At 44.6% G+C, this 21,734-nt stretch overlaps 1 protein-coding gene across 2 annotated transcripts in view; it reads right to left on the bottom strand.

The window, feature by feature from the left end:
- Nucleotides 1-21,734, bottom strand: part of MXI1 (MAX interactor 1, dimerization protein) — a 50,822-nt gene that overhangs the window by 7,129 nt on the left and 21,959 nt on the right. For both annotated transcript variants that reach the window (XM_031597502.2, XM_031597504.2), the window contains exon 3: nucleotides 18,704-18,733. In XM_031597502.2, coding sequence (XP_031453362.1) covers nucleotides 18,704-18,733 — 30 coding nt within the window. The remainder of the gene's footprint in view (nucleotides 1-18,703; nucleotides 18,734-21,734) is intronic.

The raw sequence follows: 21,734 nt of genomic DNA, 5'->3' as shown, positions 1-21,734 counted from the left end.
CTGGGTTATTTTGTGCATTTGGCAAAATCAACCTTGTCAGGCAACTGAAAGCTGCGTGCAAAAATCCAACCATTTCAAGAGAGAACAAATGCTGAAACTCCAACTGGATCGGTATTGCTTCTGCCAGAACCATGGCAGATCAGAGAAAGCAGAACCCTGCAAACAGGGGCTGAAAAGTGAGCTCCAGGACCTTCACACTGAGCCATCACATGAGCGTGTTGCTTTCCAAAGCTCAAAAGCATCAGAGCAAACTTAGCAAAGCCTGTTTCAGGGTGAGAGCAATCACAAGTCTATTAATCTTCCTTATCAAATCATGTAGCTGTACTTGGGCAGCCATAATCCCAGAGTCAGGCCACAATAGGAATGCCTTTCCCACATGCTTACCTGGATCCCTACAACATGGCTTTGACACCGCTGCAGGCTCTCGCACTCACTGAAAATGCCAACATTGTGCAGGCTCCAGACAGAGCCTGCCGGCTTTCCATGTAAACCACTGGGTTATGCCAATATTTGACGCATCTGCCAATATCTGGAAAAACAAGTCTAAATGCCCATATTGTTATGTAACAGAGAAACAACACAGGCTGGGCACAGAGGGCTGCTGCCTCTCACTGCCCTAATCCCAGGAAGAGAAAGGAGGACAGCAGGAGCACCTCAGTTCTAGTTCTTCAACTAGGGGGAACTGACCCACAGTGAGCCATGGGGGGCTGCTGATGGGAGAGAGAGTATCAGCTTTTGAAACAACAGCTCTGTGGCTGTGTGCTGGGCACATGCTGCTCTCCCCTTCCCACCTTATGCTGTGTGACAGCTTCTGACTGTATGTGAAGCATCTACATTCAACAGCCCCCTCAGTTTCCCTCCAGCCTGAGCCCCTGGCCTTTCCCAGAGGAGCCTAACTCTTGCTCCACATTGCCCCTGCTTGCACTTGGCTTTGCTTGGCTGCAGAGGGCTGTAATTTTACAGCCTGCTCTCTTCTCTGGCTCCCAATGACATCATCCTTTCTGATTATATAAGGTACTGGGAGGAAACCTTTATTTCTGCATGCTTTTTGCTCATAGCTTCAGCTGTCTCACTGCACAACCTGCATCCAAATCCCACTGCAGAAACTGGGCTCCCCACTGCCTGAATCAAAACTGCAGTGCAGGAAGTGGTTTGGGTGCAAATACACAAACAAACAAATTAATAATTAATCCCCATTTCCTTCCCCCTACTCTGCCAGAGACATTTCTGAGGGGTAGCAGTAGGAGTCAAGCTCTGCAGCACAGCCTCCTCTGTGCCTGGGGATTGCCTAGCCCCTGCCCCACAGAGCTGGGGGCACAGCTCCAAGCCTTGTACTTGCTGGCCACAGAGGGGCTGGGAGCCCACCCACCCTCAGTGCCCGAGGAGCCCTTTTAGGGACAGCACTGCTCCTTGTGGCACGTTCCCTGCTGAGCTCAGCCTCTCTGCTTGAGTTGTCTCTCTCCAGATTGTAGCAGTGACAGTCATTGGGTTCAAGCAGATACACGGTATCTCTTGAATCCGCTCAGTACCCCTTGAAGAACGCAGCCCAGGCTAACTGCAGCCAAATCTACCAAGAGATCTTGGTTCCAGTCAGATTTGGGCAAGTCCCTGAATGTGAGCATCCCTGGAGAGACTGCAGCTGTTCTGCTGGTACAGGCTGTTTTGTTTTTTGTTGTTGCTTTGTGTTTTTTTTTTTCTTTTTTTTTTTTCCCCTTTCCATTTGTACCATTGGCAGAAGCAATGGAAACTGAGAGAGAAGAAAGTTTTTCTGCCTAGGAGTCATTAAACCACGTGCGTGCTCAGCTCTGAAGCAGCACTTTACAGGACTCAGCACTACCCTGCAGCCAGGCACTGCTGAGAGACTGTGCTGAATCAAGGCTGGAACATGTGCAGAACACACACACATGCACACGCACACTGACACAGACACTGCCCATCTTCAGAAGATCAAGCCTCCCTCCCTCCCAGGAGATGACCAACAGCATTTCAAAATGCTGAACTCCAGTTTTTGTGTGTTGAAAGAAAGAGCATCTGAGGGAAAAGGAAAGCACTTCACAGATATTTCTGCACTATGCCTGCAGGTCTATAGGGCCAAAATTCAACAATCAATTTCAGTTTGTGCTCAACATTAGGGATACCAAAGCTCAAGGCCCACTGAAGTGGGATCAGACACCTGATCTCCAAGAGAAGTTTATACATGTAAAATAAACAATACAAAACCAAAAAACCCCAAGAAGCACTGAAAGCATCAGCACAAGGAAAATCCTAAGATGGAAAAGAATATGGTCATCCTTCCCCCGCGCTCTCTTCCTCTTCACCTTTTCAAAGTCGAGTCCAATTTAACCCTGAAATTAGAAACCACCAACTTTGTTTGGATTTCAGAGCTAATAGATGGCTTAAAAAATTCAGAAGGGATTGCTGGTTAAAGAAAGCAATTTCTGGAGCGACGCAAGTGACCCCACATCAATAATTCATTGGACCAGAACGATTTTGAGATAAAAGTAATGAGAAACACATGCAGAAACCACAGGACAGGGAAAATGGGGGAAAATATGGTTTCCTCCCATAAACGGTTCACAGGTCAGAGACTCGCTTATCTATAACAACCATCACAACATGCCTTGTGCTCATCTCTAATCCTTCCCCTGTCCGCAGAAGGGTCTGACCCCTGCCTTCACGTCTCCAGAGAAGGAAGAGGAGATGCTGCCAAGTGCCTGAATCAGAAACTGAAAGCCAGGCGGGCGCTGGGGCAGAGCCTGCGCTGCTGCAGAGCGTTATGTAAGCACTGCGAGCGCTGTGCTGCCCCAGCCTGCAGCAGCGTGCACTGCTCACTGCGCAGCACCGCCGGGCGCACGCTGGGAAGGAAATCTGCTGCACAACGGCGCCGTTAAAGCCCATCTTCTCCACCTGCACTGTGCGGTCATTCATTCTTTTGGATTTTCCATCAGGTCTCTTTACGTGGTTATTTCTGTTTTAGTGCTAACTCCATGCTGAACACAACACTCGCTCATCTGCCTCTGTTTCCTGACATTCCTATCCACAGCTTCTCAGCGTACATGAGCATTTGTATTGCAAATGTTAATAAACTGCATCATGAGAAAGTAATGGGGAAAAAAAAAAGCCTCCAGACTTTTTTTTTTTAAGCCTATCATTTGGAAGAAACAAAGAAATGAAACTTGAATAATGATAATAAAAAGCCTTGACAACACGCTGTACATAGGGATTCAAGGGAATGAAAACATTCTGCAGGCAAAATGTTCAGCCTGATCTTAACCAGATCAGATCTGTGTGCAAATGCTGAGAATTAACATGCATCTAACTGTGCTCTCAAACCAAGGGCGGACGAAAAACAAACCACAAATTAAGAGACCTGTAATTAACAGTATTAATAACAACAGCAATAATAAAACCAACAAATACATTGAGGCAATGCAGCTCTGCCACGTAACACTGCCCGACAGGCAGGTAACTGGTGGTGCGTATCTTGAAGCTTTTCTCTTTGACCTGGAGGGCTAAAATACAGACTACTCATTTAAATTTATACCATAATAAAGTGACCATCCGTAACCCCAGAACTTCCAAAACTAGGATGCTGAAGAGAGTGGCAAAAGAAAAGCACTGAATACTGGTACCCACAGTATAAAAATGACGCTGAGAAAGTACCCTTTTGGAAGGTGCCACCTCTCAGCTGTTTGCTAGCTAACTGCTCATCCTTCCCTAACCTCTCTCATCTTCAGAGGGGCCAATGAGACAGGCTACAACTCAGTAGTAAAAGATCAAGTATAGCAGCCTGCATTTCGCAATGAGAAGGTGTTGACAGGAGCTGAAGTGGCCATCTGCCCGGCAGAGGAACTGAGGTAAGCAATGCCTGGCATTTTCTCTCACCCCTTCATTTTCACCCAGACCGAGCACCACGCTCTCAGCGCCTCTTCATCAGGTTCTCCTCTCCCCTTGCAGCTCCCCTACAGCTTTCTGCCTTCCTTTGGAAGGCAATAAAACTTGGGCAGTTGTTAAGAGACATCAAATAGCAACAGATGCTCTGAAGTAGAGTCTATTACAATCTATCAAAGTTAATCTCCTCCTGAAATTATATATCAAGGGTTCATTATTATTGATCTTGGCCATTACCCACAAAGTATTTTTTAATCCCCGGTGAATCTAATTAACTGAACTTCAGCCTCATGTAGCACAATACACAGCACTGCCAGATAAATCCCTGTTGGACTCAGCTGTGCTTGCAACTGTCCTAAACCCTGCAGCCACCACAGACTGTAAATGCTCCACGTCCCATTCACTTTCTGACCTATTTGCTGCCAGTATGGTCACATCCAGGAGTCTCTTGCACGAGATCATTTGGCACCGACTTTCTGATTGTGCTCATTCCCAATGCTGCAAGTATCACAGTTCCACTACCTGGCAATAAGATATAGTCACAGTCCTGCATTTGTCTAGTGAGGAACACGCAAAGCAAGCCTTAAACATCAATGTGCAGCCCACTCCAGTTAATTATAAATAGTCTCGTCTAATAAATCTCCGGCTTTCTTAAAAGGCAGTCAAAAATAGAGCCCTGCTCTTTAAATAGCCAACGGTGCCCTGTGCCCCCGTTCCCACTAATACTGGTATAATCACTGCTGGGGACACTTAGCGTGCTCCCGCCTGGTGACAGCGCTCCGAGCAGAGCTCCATGCCACCAACGTGCCCCTGAGCAGCTGCGCCGGCCAGCAGCAGCCTCACTGCAGAGGAGGCAGTAACCTGCTTTGCTACGACCTGCGGATTTTCAGCTTTACTGCTAGAATTAGGTCAGCGGCAAAGATAGCCGAGATTTTCCAAACTCGCCTGCTATTCTTGATTGCGTTTGGAGGTTTCCTGGCTAAGCACCACGCCTGTGGAAAGGATTGCCGAGGTATTTTGGGCTCCCACGGGGTTTCTGCAGTCAGTTGCTGGGAACTGGAGATGCTTGCACCCAGAATCCCCAACTGCCTCCTCCAAGCCGCACACCAAGCTCTCCTGATGGGACCCACCTTGCCTCGCAGGTATGGTGTGCCTGAAGGCACGCTGCTAGCACCAGGGTGGGAAGAACCTGAGATATCAGCAGGAGAGCAGCCCATTCCTACCCTAGACCTCCCATGGCTCCAGCAGAAAAGCCCCTTAGGGTCTGCAGCAGCAAAGGCACAGAGAGACATCAAATCACAGAATGGCCAGGGTTGGAAGGGACCTCAAGGATCATGAATATCCAACCCCCTTCCACACGCAGGGCCACCAACCTCCCCATTTAATGCTAGACCAGGCTGCCCAGGGCCCCATCCAATCTGGCCTTGAACACTTCCAGGGATGGAACATCCACAACCTCTCTGAGCAGCCTGTTCCAGTACCTCACCACTCTCTCTGTAAAGAACTTCCCCCTGACATCCAATATAAATCTTCCCTCCCTCAACTTAAAACCATTTCACAGCCTGTTTCTTCATAACACAGAAAAGACCCCAGACTTTGGTGCCCACTAAATATAGTCAGGCTTTAAGCTAATGACACCACTGCAGCTGGTGTTACTAGCTGCAAGAAGCAAGCACTTGTTAGATATAAAGTTGTCCATCAGTCAGAGAGCAAAGCATGCTGCCAACTTACTATTTGAGAAAACACCTTTCCTCTTTCCAAAATAATGAGCAGGGAACATGCCAATATCAAGAATACATTCTGTGTGGTGCCAGTTGTTATTAAGATAGGACAGAGCTTTTCCAGCCCACGCATTTCTTTTCTCATATTATATTCCAGTTTCCTCACCTCATGGAAGCAAAAAAAATCTTCATTTCTAACAAAAAAGAAACATTCCAAGAATATAACTGTATGCAATATTTGTTTACACAAAATCTTTTACACCCGAAGGAAAGCATGTGCTGTTCATCTAATACCACTCTGCACTGTCAGAAATATTTAAGGAGTCATCAAACGGCCGCTGTACCTCTCAGGTACAGAGTGCATGCATCTGGAACAGAGGAAGCAGTGCATGTAATTTAACCTTGTAAAATTATTGTAAATTTAACCTCAGACTTCCCAGGGAAAAAGAATTAGCAGCCAAGGTCGTTATAGGATATGCGGTTGGACAAAAGCACAGTAAGAAAGAAGAACACAAGAGACCCTAGCACTGTCCTTCCTATTGTAGGATATATATTTTTGCAAACAACAGTATTTCAGAAGCCTAGGAGTGAGCTGGCATTAAGCACCAAGCAGGTGCAATTTAAGTTAACTCCACGTGCTGCTCAGCAGGAAAGCCTGAACAGAGAAAGGCGCTCCCAGCATTATGGCAGCAGGTGGGCTGCGTGCTGACCTCGCACGTACCAGGAAAGAAAGGAGGTTCTGAGAAGTGGTATCAGAGAGCACAGAACACACCTTGCTCCTGCTCACCCGGTGTCACGTGCTGACACAAACTCACCTGTCAATACAGTTCCTCCAACAAGGAGCAGGGCTTATCACCAGAAGATTATCACTATCTGAAAATTATATTTACCACAATGTAAACTTCAGAAGAAAAAGCAAAACCAAACTAAACCTGCACACTGCCCTTTCCCTGTACTACCTCTGATACCTGCCTTGCATTTTCTTTCTCTTCTCTGGGCGTGTATGAAAGCAAAAGGATGCAGGACTGCTCAAATCTCAAACTTGAAAACTATTTCCTTGGGCAAGAGGTAAAACAGAATACATCTGTAAGAAATGAAAATTGCTCCAATGTTTTTTTCAGCTCAACTACAAAGCTCCTAATGCTTCCAAAAGCTCAGAAAGTCACTCTGTTATATGCAGGACATTCTTCCTAGTGCACTCCTAGCTGGAGAAGATCAACAAGACCCCTGCCTTGGTCAGCAATGCCACAAACAGATATAGCTATTATTCCCCCAATCCAAGAACAGCTGCAGATGAGTAAACTAACATTTGTGGGAGGATTACTGCCTGGCGCTTGCTCACCCTGTGTTCTCCCAGCAGGAAAAGTTAGGATCCCACCTGGGAACAAATCAAACACTGGAAGGTTTGTGGTTTGTTTTGGAAAGGAAAAAGGGAAAAATTAAAAAAAAAAAAAAAAAAAAAAAAAAGAGAGAGAAGGAAGAACACCCAGTCCTCTGGTGTTGGGGGAACTGGTTTCCATTTGCTCAACTACCAGGCCAACATTAAAAATACAGCCAGAAAAGCTTACAAAAATACCTGCAAAAGCACTGCATTATCATTGCAACCACACCCCTCCTTCCCTGCTGTTTTGTAGAGCTAATGACCCTCGCAGGGCCTCATGAATTTAAGCATTAATTAGAGCTTTGCGGTCAGATATTTCCTACATGTTGTCCCACCCTGAAATCACTCGTTTGTTTCAAAGACAAAAAACAAACAAACAAAAAACCCCACTAGTTTTAAAAAATAATAATTGGAAAAAAAAAAACAACCAACCAACAACAACAAAAAAACACAAAGAAAACCAGAAACAACTAACAGGGTTTTCTACCAACCATTCACCTGGGAAGAGGCAGAAGTGGGCTTCAGCCTCAGGAGAAGCAAAAGGCATCTCAGGAAGCACAGACTGTTCACTCTGCCCAGTGCTATGCCAACCAGGAGCCTGCAGATGCTGCACACATTCTCATGAAGGGCAAAGCAGCAGCAAAACGGGTCAACATTTCAGCCCTCCCCACGTTCAGGGAAGGCTTTGTAGCAGGCAAGATGCTGAAGTGAGAGTTGGGAGAGCTGTGTGCAGCCAGCCTGCGTGACCTCAGGTAAATCCCTCAAGGAACTGAAGCATGCACCACACATCCACAAAATGGAGATAAGCTTAATTCCTTCACGGGGCATTGCTGAGCTAAATCCACCCTTGTTTTTCAGGTGCTCACATAGCTTGGAAATGACACTGGCATTTGGAGACAGCAGGACACTTTGGAAAGCTAATTCATTCAGCTCTCTCTGCTAGTTAGCAATACCCAGAGCACAAGATGGCCATGTTTTTCAGAATGAGTCAATAACCCCTCACTGCTTCTCCCCAGATATGCAGCAAAAAGTCTCTTACAGCTGTCCCAAGGAATTCCTAAAAGGGAATTTCAACAGAATTCAGAGCAGCCAAGTCTGAACCAGGACTATGAGACGAAGGCTGTACTGCTGACTTTGCAATCAAACAGTCACAGAGATTTTTATTTCTTTATAACATTTAGTTTCTCATGTCCCACTGTTAATCTGACATGCCCAGATTATGACTTAGGCCCCATAAAATAAATAGATCAGAGTGGTTCAGACATCACATGATCATAAAAAGAAAACGATCAGTTCTTTCCGGTGTTTTAAATACAGACGTTGCAGTACCTTATGCTCGGGATCCGTGGTGGGGACAGAAGGCATCTCACTCCCAGGTGCTGGGCTTTAAAAGTCACAGAATGTCACCAGAATTGCATTGAAGAAACTCCAAGAGACACTCACGCCTCCAGAGGGCCTTAGCATGCTTTCCACAAGTACAGCACAACACAGATTTCTCTTCTCCCCCCTTAGTAACCCCTTCACTGAAATACATCCCCATATGCGCTTCTCCCAATGAACAACAAGCCTGTAAGCTGCTTTTCCAAGCCAACAAAAGTTTAAAAGAGTTCATGCTGTCCAGAACAGTATCTGCATTTTTTCTTAGGGAGTCGTATTACATAGAATATGCACTGGGGACATAGCGTTCCCAGGCACTTTCCTACTTCTTTTGGCATTAAAGTTGCTCATCTGGGTAGATGAAGTGGCAAACACGTGTACTGGGAAAAGGGAAGAGGAATGCTGGTACTTTTTCTCCACCAGAATTCCTCAGCGTACTTCTGGGGTCTAGCATTTATTCTTGCTGTGAAAACTGATGACTATATACAGCGTCCAGGACTCTCCCCTTTGAACACAAAGGCACTCAACTTCAGGTGTTTTTTCATTCCTAGAACAATGCTGAAAACATTTTCTTAATTAGATATTAGGAAAAGCTTTCCAGTGGTACCAGCAGTTGATCAACACAATGTGGCTTCCCTAGGCAGCCTTGCTGTCAGAAGCTTTTAGCACCATGTTAGATAAGCATCTGTCAGGTAAGGGTTTAGATGGAGCTTATCCTCCTCGGGGGTACCAGATGAACTGTGCAGGCCTCAACCCCATCTCTGATAATGTTGTGAAATGCTGTGTAAATTGGAAGGGTGCAGCTTCCTGCCCTCTTTTAGGCATACATAGGTCTGAGCCAGCTGCAGAGCCACTGCTCTGAAAGGAAAGGGGAATTTTGTCTCTCTGAACTACAGCCCTGGTGAGAGAGCAGGACTTACTCTGCAATGGCAGCTCTCGCTGCTGTGTGCAGCTGGGAAGAGGCAGTGATGCCACGTGTACGCAAATAGGCAGCCAGAGGGAAAGGGAGAACCAGGAGACATCTGCAAGGCAAAGTTTCCAGTACCAGCATGCATCAAATCCCTACCCTACAGGTTGGTGAGGATAATACAGGAGAAAGCAAACACCGAGAGGCTCTGCAGATGCTGTGATAGCACTATGACTTGTAATTTTCCAGATCAGGTTTGGCTGAGGAAGAATCAGCTGAAGAGAAACGTGCACTACAGCAGGTAGCAGGAAACAGGAGGGAGGTGCCAGGAAGCAGAAGTCATAGCAAGCAGTGGGTCATGAGAACGTCCCAAGCTAGATGAGAAACAGAAGGAAGCAGGGGGGACCTCAAGAATGCAGGCAGCATAGTCTCAGCTGCCACTGCTCTCACTCCTCCTTGCCTACTGCAGTTTTTATTGCACAGGGAAGAGCAAAGATCCCCCAGTCAATGACAGAAACTAGCTATGCCACAGCCACCCCTGCTAGCTTCTCTGCAGCAGCTGCAAGCAGGCAAAAGAGCAGCCAGCTCTGAGGAGTGCCAGGATCCAGGCTATGAGAACACTGGAAACAAACACAGATCAAAGGGAAAAACCACGCTGTATACACAGCTGGGATTCTGCCTTCTCCTTTTAAAAAGAAATGGGCACATAGATTTTAACTGCAAGCTCTTTGTGTGTCCTTGCACGTAAACTGGGTGCATCTGTGCAAGCATGAGTACTCACCCCACATTTGGCCTCCTGACATTACTGAAGTGTAGCTAATGAATGGCATTCTCTGAGCTGTATGGAAGATTCCCACACAGCTGGGCAAACTGTGACTGGGCAACGCACAGCTCAACCTGCCCTGAGGAGCAAGGCCAAGTAGGTGGGAATTAAAGACAGGGAAGATACAAAGCAATCTCTTTTTAACCTCTAATTTCTGCTACACAGCTTCCCTTCTCAGAACTCAGAAAAATCCCCCCGAGTTTCCAGAAGGAATAGAACCCTTCCTGTTGAAGAAATCAACTTCGGCCTTGACAAATTACAGTGAATTACCCCAAGTGTTCAAGAAGTTGTGCCTTCAAGTAGCATTGGAAAGTCCCTCCTGAGAGAATAAGGTGCAGGACATACCACCCTGAATCTCCAAGGTCACGGAGAGCCTGAGCAATCCTTCCTGCATAATCCAGCTTTGAGTAGAAAGAGAGAAGGAACGAGATGAAGTGTTGACAGCTGTCTGCACTCAGGTCCTGAGACACTCTGACCAGAATCTTCACAGCTGGGGTCAATCCCAAGGTCCTCAGAGTTCATCTCACCTCTCAGCCCTCCTGCTCTGTTCCCTTTTTCTCCTGGGCTGCTCAGAGAGAAGTCTACCCACACACAAGCACCAAAATAGATTCTGACATCACTCCTGTCCACATACTCCTCTAATAGGTATGTGTTTTTGCTAGCCTTTACTCTTATAAAAAGATGTTTGCCCTTCCTCTAAAAATACATCCACTTATTCACATGCAAGTGTGGCACCCATCAACACCCTCCCTTCGTTGTAGTATCATGCTCTGAACTGGACAGCAAGGCACTGAGCGTAGGAGCCCTTGGCACTGCTCTCTAAACGACCATGCACAGCTGCAGCACTGTAGGAACAAGCAATGGGAGCACTGGGTACCCAAGCAGAGGAGCAAGTATTTATTTGAAGGTCATTAAGAGCTGTGCTTCTAAATGATTCAGATGCTTTTAGATATTCCACCCCAGCTCAGCAACCAGTCGCCCCAGAGATAGCAGGCTGCACTTCACTTTATAAGCATGACTAAGTTTTGTGCAGCTGTTTACTACCTGCCATGATAAAACCACACCCCTATCAGGCACAGCGTTATCAGCTCGGACCACACATGAACTCACTGATACTACACACAGACTCTGTTGAAGTAACTCTGCATTTCAAGCTCAAGTCCTGTTTCCACTGGAGGTTCCAGTGCATGAGCTTTTTGTATCAATTTCTGCTGTGTCTCCACCTTTTCCTCAGCCTCTCAAGGGCAGAATTTCTTCTGTATGCAGCTACAAGATTGCTATGCAAGTGCTACATTCCCTCTCCTGCCTCAAATTCTGTATTGCCCATTTGTGAAATCTCCCATTCATGGCAATCCCTCTTTCACCTTGAAGATTCTGGTTCTCAGACTCCTGGGCAAAAAATAAGTGCAAAAGGCATCTGGCAGAAGCTTTTCATTTTTCTTTAAGCCATGCATGCTGCTTTCTGAACACATTCTCAAAGGTAAATAATTAACAGGCAAGAGGGACAGAAAATCTTATTACAGAGCTAATGGAAAGTGATGCTTAAGCAGCAGTGTATACATAAAGGGTACCCTCAAAAGACAGCCATTAATTTTTTTGATGGTCTATTGGGCAGAAGACCTGACTCATGCCACCATGCTGGGATCCAGCAAATCCTCAGCATTCCTCCCAACTCAGAGGAATCCCAAAACTTTCTATGAGAGTCTGCATCTGGCAGGTTAAATGCCACCTTTCTTAAGGGGGATACTCTCACTTTGCAAAGACACAGCAAGGATTTACCAAAGAGCAAGCACAAAGAGTGCCAGATATAATTTGTATTTCTACACAAATTCAAATTCTTCAGACACACAGGGAGGCAGGTTATGATTCCCCTGGGTCTCCATGGTGTCTCCCCATCACTATGTTCTGTTGTAGCCCTGGCTTGGCCCTGTCTATATTATCCAGTGGTTTTATGGGAGGGGAATTTCTGACCCTTGGTTGCACACTGCCCATTTAATTGTTTTATGGTTGTCTCATGTGCTCTTTGGAAGGAAACCTGCCCGGTCTGTTTGCCCACAGCTATGCAAACTGCTCAGCACTGTTCGCAGCCAGGCAACAACCACAGCAACAGTCAGGCAAAGCACTTTGCTTTCATTTCCCAGACAAGGCTGGGAAAGTTTGTTGCACACCTGCTTCCAAATCAAGGGGCTAGATCATACAGCACAGAGCACTGCTACTCTCCTGCAACAGCAAAGGTACTTCACCTTGTGTCACTCTTCTCCTTTCAAACAGGAGGAGACTCAAGGGCAGCCAGACAGCATCACTCAGCGTGTCCCAGCTCTGGGCAAGGAGGAGTAGAGGCAGGTGCCTAACTCCTTCCCTCCCCTTACTGAAGTATCATAAAAGCATAAAGATTCTCAATGCTGTAACATCCACAACGGAGAGTGTGAAAGTTTCCTACCTACATTTCCTATTCCACACCAAATTTTCCTTTACTTATCACTAGGCTGCATGGGATACGTTGCTAGAGTGCCTTAAACACATGCATCAGAAACAGATACAGATCATCACATACGCACAGCTGCGGGCAATGCTAGCTTCTACCCCAAGAGTACAAAGTACTGAAACTTGCAGTCAACACGTAATCTACCTCAAAAACTACCACTGTTACCTTACTTTCTTGTAGACAGAAAGTCCCAAGTGGTATTTACTAGTAATGCTTTCAGGCCCATGAGCAGCAGTAGTCTCTTGAACAAGATAATTTGTTGCATCAGAATTTCTGGCTCTCGACACTTCAACAGACAGCATTCCACGAAAAAAAGAATAATAAAAAAAAAACCAACAAACCTGCAAAGTCTCCAGAGGCACATTTGGGAGAGATATGGCAAGTACAGTACCCTGATGTGATTGAAAACTGAGTTAAGAAAGCTGAATGCTTGACTTACTACTTAAGACCAGACTCTTGGCCTGGTTCAAGCTCAGTGTTTACAGGGTGGATTTGCCTGGTCTTTATTTTTTGAGGACATCCATAAACAAACAGAAACAGAGTTGGTTCAGCCTGAAGAAAAACCTCAACAACTGTGGCAACAGCCCCAAGTAAAATGCGAAGAACACATATTTGGGAAGAGATTGAAGAACCAAAGCTGGCAATGACAGACTCCAAATTAGATATTTTCTAAGTACATCTGACTGCTTTCATTACACATTCACAGAAGTGACCAGACCCCCCTTCTGAAGCTCTGAACCAGTAAAACTGATTCCTCTTTTATTCACCGCTCTGGAGATTGTAGGTACAGGATGCTGAATGCCAGAACTCAGCCAGCAAAAGCAGGGAGGCCTTGCCATACGAGTATGCTTCTTCTGAGAGTGGGGTCTCCATTCTGGCACACAAATGGACAAATGAATTCTCAGCATCAAACCATTATAGCCAAGGTCAAGCAGACTGTGCTAACATTCCTTTCCATACTCTGGGGGGAAACATACCAGAAAGTGTCCCTGTAACACATCCTAGTTGAGACGGGGTTTGTGATACTGTTTGAGAACTGGCATGTGACAGTGATTTTACTGTGCAACATTGCTGAAACAGTTTGCTTTGAGATAGCTTATTCAAAATAGTAGTATTGTTCTTTTTCCTCTTCCTTTTCCATCTGCTATTGGATTTATAGGAGTAGTGGAAAGATCTAGGAGCAGAAAGGAAGCCATGTAGGCATCTATTCCTCAATGCATTGCTTTGAATTTAAAAAACAACAACAAAAAAAACAAATAAGCAAACAAATACTGAAACTTGAAATTCAAATATGAACAGTGCTGAAGAACTTCCAACAAAATGAAGATTGTTTTGTTTCCTTTGAATTTTGGCATGGAAACTAACTTTCCCTTTTCAGCAGCTTTACTCAGTTCAAGATGTTCTGCTGCTCAGCAAATGTGAAACAAAACCTTTGCAGAGCTTTGACTCTAAGTGAATTGAAACATTGCTTTTGCACAAGGGGACACTTTGCATGAACAAGTGTGGGGGTCAAAGAGATCAGATCCCAGTATCACAGCATCTGACTGCTGTGTTCCTGGAGCAATGCAGAAAAGTAACAGCACTGTAGCAAAAGGCAAAGTGACACTAAACAACCATGACTGAACCTGAATGTATGCAGGATCAACACCTCTCTGATAACCTTACTCCAGAAACTAGACTTCCCTTTCTGAAGGTTAAACAAAAACAGGCATGGTAGTGTAAGTTAAACAGGTCTCTTAATAGAGTGGAGCATCTTTCAGCTCATTGAAAATTGTTGGTCCCAGCTGAAAATGAATGCATCTGTCATCCAAACAGCAGTTGAAGACAGCTAGCTACCTCCAGCTCTTGTTCTGTGCTGGCCATGGAGACAGCAGGGCTCAGCCTCAGTTCCCACAAGGAGCAAATTGGATTGTGGCACGCTCCGACCTTTGGATGTGTCAAAAAAAGATGCATGCTCAGCTGCATTGGCCATGTTTCGACTGCAGGGAACATCACAGGTTCCAAGCTTTATAAATGAGGAAAATAATATGTACCGTCAATGTATGCTAACATAAAAACAAAGACCACTCCAGAGAACAAATGAAATTTACTGGATTAGTTTCTTGTTCCAGCTCTCCTGGATAAATAGCAGTGAATTCAACACCACTTTGATTAGTTACTTCAAGACAAACACTGATCAGATTGCCTTGGCAAGCATACGTAGCACAACAAAAGCACAATCATCCCTGTTTACTCAGAACAGCAAGGATTCACTACACTTTCATTTCCCTTCCCTCCATCTTCCAGCCTAGACAGCACATCCACACTATTTAATACCCAAACTATTTAAATGCAGCAGTGCACTATGTTCTGTAGTCAAACGCTTCCCCCCCCGCTAATACAGACACACTCAAGCAAGCCCCTGTTCTGCAGAAAGAGAATCAGATTGTGCCATTGCTGGGAGCCTCAGAAAGCCCCATGTTTCAGTGCAAACTGACCCAGATCATGGTTTTCTCCCCAAAATTCAGTAGGTTTTTCCTTTATCTTATCTGCTACCTCAACTACGTAACATAGCATAACTGTCAGTTCCATATGAGAGACCAACTTAGAGAAATCCTCTGCATTTAACAGTCTGTCTCATGCTTAAAATGAGAATGAGTGGGGGAATCACAGAAGACAGAAGGAAGATCCAGATGAGAGACAGAAAGTCTAAAAACTACAGCAGTTGATCACTGCTGCACGTGTCTTCTTTGCTTTGTTTCTGATCATCTCAAAAGAGAGGATCTTACAGCACTTTACTTTGTGCTTTCTCAATAAACTCACGCCATTTCAACTTGACTTAGAAGTAGATCATTTTTTGTTTTAAACAAGTTACCTGAGACAAAATCTGGTATCTCCAGAAAATTCTGATTTCAATGGTTGTCCCAGTGTCTCTTTCCCTCCTCAGATCTATCTTTTGAGCTACATTATTGTTACCAAAACCAAAATCTGCCCTAATAACTTGTTCCGCACCCAGTTAGTCAAGTTTGTTTCACTTCTGTCTACTGTTATTATAATGCATGTAATTATAATGCAATTGTCACTAAAACAAATAGGTCAATCTAGAATATATAGAAAGATTTAAAAAAAAAAGAAAGAAAGCAGTCTGATCAATAGCTTTGTAAACATCTCTCATTCCACCAGGAGATGCAACTCGTCTGACAGGCATCCCCACGTTGGTCTACCAGAACTGCCACTTCACAGAAAAGCAGGAAAGCCATCTCTGTGCTGCGTAACTTCTCTTTGCACCACACTGACCACATCCTTCCAAAAGGCTTGTGTCTGAAATGTTCACAAACAGCAGTTCATTCTGCTATAAGACATATGCACACACACATTAACTTAAGCCTGAAGTTTGTTTTTTATACCTTTTGGAGAAAATATTACACTACCAGGGTTTGTATTTCACTCACTTGCTTTATTGTGTTTTCTTTCAGAAAATGATGGGGGTATTGCTTAGCAATCAGTTTTTGGTAGGCGTGTTAAGATAGTAAGAAGTATTGTTTTAGTTATGCCTTGCAGCATACAAAAAACACAATTCTGGCTTCTTGCTTAAATGCAAGCTATGACTCATCCTGGGCAGAGGGAAACTGTAACACATACCCATTAAATAAAAAACACAAACAATTTTCCAACATGAGGATTAATGACAGATAATAACTATAAATTAACTTTAATCTTTCATAAATCAAACAAAGCCCCTTATATAAACGTCACTGCAATCTCTTCAGACAGAAAAAAAAACAACAAAACCAGTAACATATCAGAGCAGAGAGAGAAGTCAATTCAATATTACCGTTAGCATTCGGTACCAAATCAAGCACCTCCTTAGCAGAACCACTCCAGCACTTACGAAATGTTTACATACTTAAGGGGCAGCTTAAGACACTGCTTTAGTTTCTGAAAACATATTTTTAGTTACTTTTGGACACCACGAAGTAGATGATTCTTAAACCTGATGCACTGAAACTTCTGCAGAATCGAGTCCAAGTTATAATTGCTTATTCAAAAAGGAAAAGAGCAGCATTTTGGTTTTGCACTCATCTCCTGCTACTGCTTGAAAGAAACTAATTTGTTGAAGGGGTTAAATCACAACTTAACTGAGTAGAAGGCGGCTGCTGTTCACAGACAGAAGGGGGGAAAAAAACAGAGTCAGAGACCTAATAGTGGACAATTTTGAAAATTACAGTGTGTCAATAATGGAGATAACAGTGAGACTCAAAAGGAATAATCTCAAATAATAGGGAAAATGAGCACCTGCCAGCCACAAAGCCATTAGTATCTGGGCTTTTATTTTTGCCACAGTTAAGACTGGAGACACTGACAAACTTAAGAATGCTGCAAATAAAACATGGTGAAACTGGGAAGCAATCTCACTGACTGGGAAAACACTGCCATGGAGTTTGAAAATAAATGTTTCTAGTACAAAACTCATTGCCCAATTATAAATAATAAACACTGCAAACCCAGTGCAGCCACCTTGGGGTCTGGCTAAGTTTGCCCATGCTACAGCCTGATCAGCTGCACACATCTGCATTAAGAGATCTCACCCACAGAGTTTGAAGCTCACTGCCTGCCCCACAAGCCTGAGAACAGAAAAAGATGGTTACAGTTCCACACAAACTGGGCCTATGTGAGAAGACTGCATTGGTACAAGCAAAGATGAGGACAACTCTGCTCTAAAGCTGAGCTCAGGGCAAGCAGCATTTGCTGTAACAATTAGATATGCAAATAAGTACACTGAAAATTAGTGACGGTTTACTGTTGTCATGGAGAAAAAAGCAACCTCCATTCTGGGTCCAACCCATTTTCTTTCTTTTGCTGTTGAATAAAGCTGCAGAGAGCACTGGAAAATCCACGGGCTAGCACTTTTTAGCAGAGCCCTATCAGAGAGGTAAAGGCTCAAGGGAAAGCAACATAGCTGAAAAGAAAACCTCCCTGCGTCACCCTGGAAAGGCAGGGCCGTGACAACTCTGTAGGCTACCTCCTGTAGGAGGTACAACCACAGTCAGGGAGAAATCACCCATGCCATGCAACACTGCCTCTTAGAAGGCCCAGATGCATGGGAAGTAGAGGGCAACATGGTATATAGAATACTCAGCTCCAACTCTCTTGATGCTACATGGGAAGATCCTGCCTGAATTTAAATGCACAGCTGGCCATCCTTGTAATGCCCCCATCCCATCATATGAGGGCTGCTAAAAGGAAAGAAGAGGCAATCAACCTATTTAGACTCAGCTTTCCCACCCTGGGGGCTTCTTCACAGGAGCAGCTGGCCAGAACGCTGTCTTTGTTCCAACAGCCACAAAAAACACAAACAACCTCCCCCCCACCCTCCGCACACACAAATCCCTCAGAAGAGCCACAATAAGTTTATAGTGGAAACCCTGACACAACCTTAACTATAGCATCCTGAATGGAAGGCGATAATCTGATCTGTGTGTGAATTAGCTCCCCTTGTCTCAATGGTATTTATCTTACTTTAACTCCTGTTACAAAAGGGTTGAGTCATATAGCAGAGCTGGCCAAGTAACAGAAGTGCAAGCTTTGCTAAAACTCCAGATTCAAGGATAAACAGGCTCAATCCTAAAACAGGTTAGAGGAAAGACTCCCCACAGGCGCGCTGCTCACCAGACCTCAGAGCCTCTGGACAATGGCATTTGCTTCTGTGCTGCAGAGATTATTACAGCCCAGCAGAGGGGCGGGAATGAGAGGGTGCAGAGCAAATGGGCTCTGCCCTTCACTTCATGGTAACACATATTACCCTGGGCCCAAGAAACCTGATCCCGTAGCAACCTCATGTATGGAAAGTGCCCCAATCAGATTTCACTGTGTCAGGAGAAGAACAGTATTTACTCTGCATACAGATTAGTCACAAAACTGGGTCACTTCTTGCCTTTTCAGATAGCAAAAAGAAATAAAAACAAGGCTTCTTTTTCAGATCTTTTTGTATCTTCCTCTCAGTTTTAGAACTATGTGATGCACAGTGGTCATTCACAGCTGCCTAAGCAGATCAAACAACACCTGCGTGTGGTAAGGTTAAAACACACTGCACTCACCAGGCTTGCATTTCTTAGAATTTGGCTCATTAGCTACTTACCGGTTCTTTTCTAGTTCGTTGTGCGTAGACCTGGAAGATAAACAAAAATTTGGATTAGCCACCTTTGAACTATGGTGCTGAGAATTCAATCACTGAAAGCTGTACACATCCCCAGCGGTGTATCTTAGCAATAAAGCCCAACAGCCTCCTACATTAAAGCCCATAGGTATCACCCCCCTGCTCACTCCCTGCTGACAAGATTCCTCCCCTCCTCAGTCTATATTTACCTGATATGTACAAGTCTGGTGCTATACAAAACGCAGCCAAGAGACTAAAAAGCACACAAAATTCCATAGAAAAGCAGTGATTAGAATAGAGGTCCAGCCACTTCCAAGTTATTCTGCCTCTGCTACCAGCTCTGGCCAGGGCATACCTTTGTTCAGTGTACCTATCTACCCTGTAAAAATACTGCCATCATCTGCTAACACAGGAGCTAGTGGTGCGTTCATTTATGCACATTAAATACTTGGGGACCTTCCAGCAGCACTGGCTCTGTAAAGACAACCCCCGGAGACCTTCAGCGGTCACATGCTGGATTTATCAAGCTTAGTAGAACTCCAGATATGGTCAGCATTTGGGCATGAAATAGGATGACCAGCAGAGCCATGTTTGCAAACATCAGCAGTGCTGAGTGGTACTTTTAGGATGCCTGGAAACCCCTGTGGGACACGAACAGCACCGTCACAGCAGTGGCTTGCAGCAAAGTGAGTGACCCTTCAAGTGGCACTGAGACCATTTGACAAAGGAGGAGGCTTGGTCTGTATACCTGCTTACAACTTCCCCATTTACAGCTCACAGCTTGAAACTGAGACCAAGCTGAAACAAAAGGGAAACAAGCAAGTCTGTTCTCCTGCCTGTGATGACTGCAAGAGTAGCAAAAACAAACCTAATCAAAAATACCTAAACTTAAAGCCTTTCAGGATTTCTAATTTAATGGTGTTATTAGAAACCTGGGTGAAGTTGTTGAGGATTATTTAAAATAGCCATTTACCCAGCATTTCCCTTTAACAGAAGGTCACCTTAAAATAAGAGTAAAAGGAGCCCAAGAGCTTAATAAAAAGGATCTATTTTCTGTAATTTGGCATCACATTTCTTCCGGAGCTCTGAGAAGATTATCCTCTATCCCCCATCTGGAGAATCCCACAGAGAATTCTACAATTAGGGAACTGAACGAAGGATGTGCTCCAAGGGAAACCCTGTCATAATTAAATGCTTCTCTAAAACCAGGAAGGAGGAGCACCTAACAGGTGCCAGAACCTTAGTAAGGATGACGTGTGTGTGAATGCCTGCAAAAACAAATGCAGTTGAGTCTCAGCTTGCTGAGCCTGAGAGTTGGGGGTGGATGGAAAAAAAGAAGAAAAAAACCTAACCACCTAAGCTCAACTGTAGGACAGAAAAAAAACCACAACAAAAACTCAAATTAATGGTACATCTGAGCAATGTACCCTGTACAGCAGGATATAGGATGTTCCTAAGGCAAGACAAATTCCTAAAGTAAAGGAAACTCCCAAAGCAACTGCTTTCACCTGACCCCTCAGAAAACAGGGGGTCCCTTAGGAGTGGCACCTCAACTCAACACAACACAAATTCAGTCCAGAAATTCACCCAAACCCACATTCCCCACGGAGGATAAAAAACCCCTTGTCCACACATCTCGGATGCAAATCTACCCACTGGTGGCTGAGCTGAGGCCACCAGGGCCAACATGTTTTTTGGAACACGTTTATGGATCTTATTTACTGCATGCTCCTGCAGGAGACTTTGCAGCCTTCTTGGCTATGACATTAGCAGTTATAAAGCCAGAGATATGCAATGGCTTGAATTCCTATATTATTTTGAGCCAATTATCAAGGCCAGCACTGAAAGAACAAAGTTTGGCCCACTGCTGTGAACAAAATTAAAACAGCAGGTTCTCCATACTCCTCTCACATACGAGACTCTTTATTACCTATCTGCCTTGTGATGAACAACACCACTGAGAGGGGTCAGAGGCTTTTCACCAAGTCAGGAAATTTATGCTGTGACTTTTAACCATATCAGTGACAGGAAAAAAAAAAATTATTAAAAAATCGGTTCCCTCAAATGCAGCTACTACTGCAGCTGAATGCAAAGAAAAAAAATCTCAGCTACACTGAATGAATCCTACAGGAATGCTGCCTCTCACCTGCCTATGCTTTGCTTAATTTTACTGGGGACACTCGGAAAAATATAATCTTTCCTTTCATCCAAAATTAGGGAAAAAAAATTAGCACCGCTCCCCAGCACCACCACTACAATTCACTGCCTCTTGTTCTCTGTGCCAGTTTCCCTTTGCTCAGACGACGGATACAGAAAAACCCTCTCTCTTCTCTGTTCATAATTCATTTTCTGTAGCTCCTGATCGAGATTAATCTTCTCCCCATCTTTGGGCTGCACATGTTACTAAGATTTATTTGGAGTTAAACAAGGACAGCATTGAGTGCAAAGTGGAAAAAAGCATGGGAACCTCTACTGCTACTGCGTTAGAAAACAACTCAAATAGGTACAGAAACAAACATAGCTGGATCTCTAGTTGAGATGGTCTCATCAACCACAAGACTGAAATCAAAGCTCCATTCCCGTAGGCCACCACCAGCTTTCTGAGCAGGTTGACCAGCACAGTTGTGAGCCATTGCAACACACAGGAAACATTCAGGGTCACTCTTACAACAGCAAGGAAATGGCGCACACAGCGTGATGTTGCTTTGCTGCTGCTGATGGTTGGGCCCTGTTTGTGTCACGCAGTAAAATGAGGACACGGCTGCTGAGCATGGAGTAGAACAGGGCAAGCAGGTCCTTGCCCTGCCTGCAAAGCTAAAGCCACAGCCACGCAGGCACAGACAGGAAAACAAAAGCCCAAACACACACGCACGCACGCACACACTTTAAAAGCAGGTTTCTACAGCAGTCAGTTCTTTGATAATAAATTCAAACCATCTATATTGGTAACTCTCCCTAAAAACTCAAATGGTACATAAGGAGGAAGAGCCAGCTGAATGCATTTTGAAAACAG

This window comes from Phasianus colchicus, chromosome 8, assembly GCF_987193195.1.
Source record: "Phasianus colchicus chromosome 8, bPhaCol1.hap1.1, whole genome shotgun sequence".
Classification (NCBI taxonomy): Eukaryota; Metazoa; Chordata; class Aves; order Galliformes; family Phasianidae; genus Phasianus; species Phasianus colchicus.
Note: the sequence above shows the minus strand (reverse complement) of the source record. Positions and strands in the feature narration are given on the sequence as shown.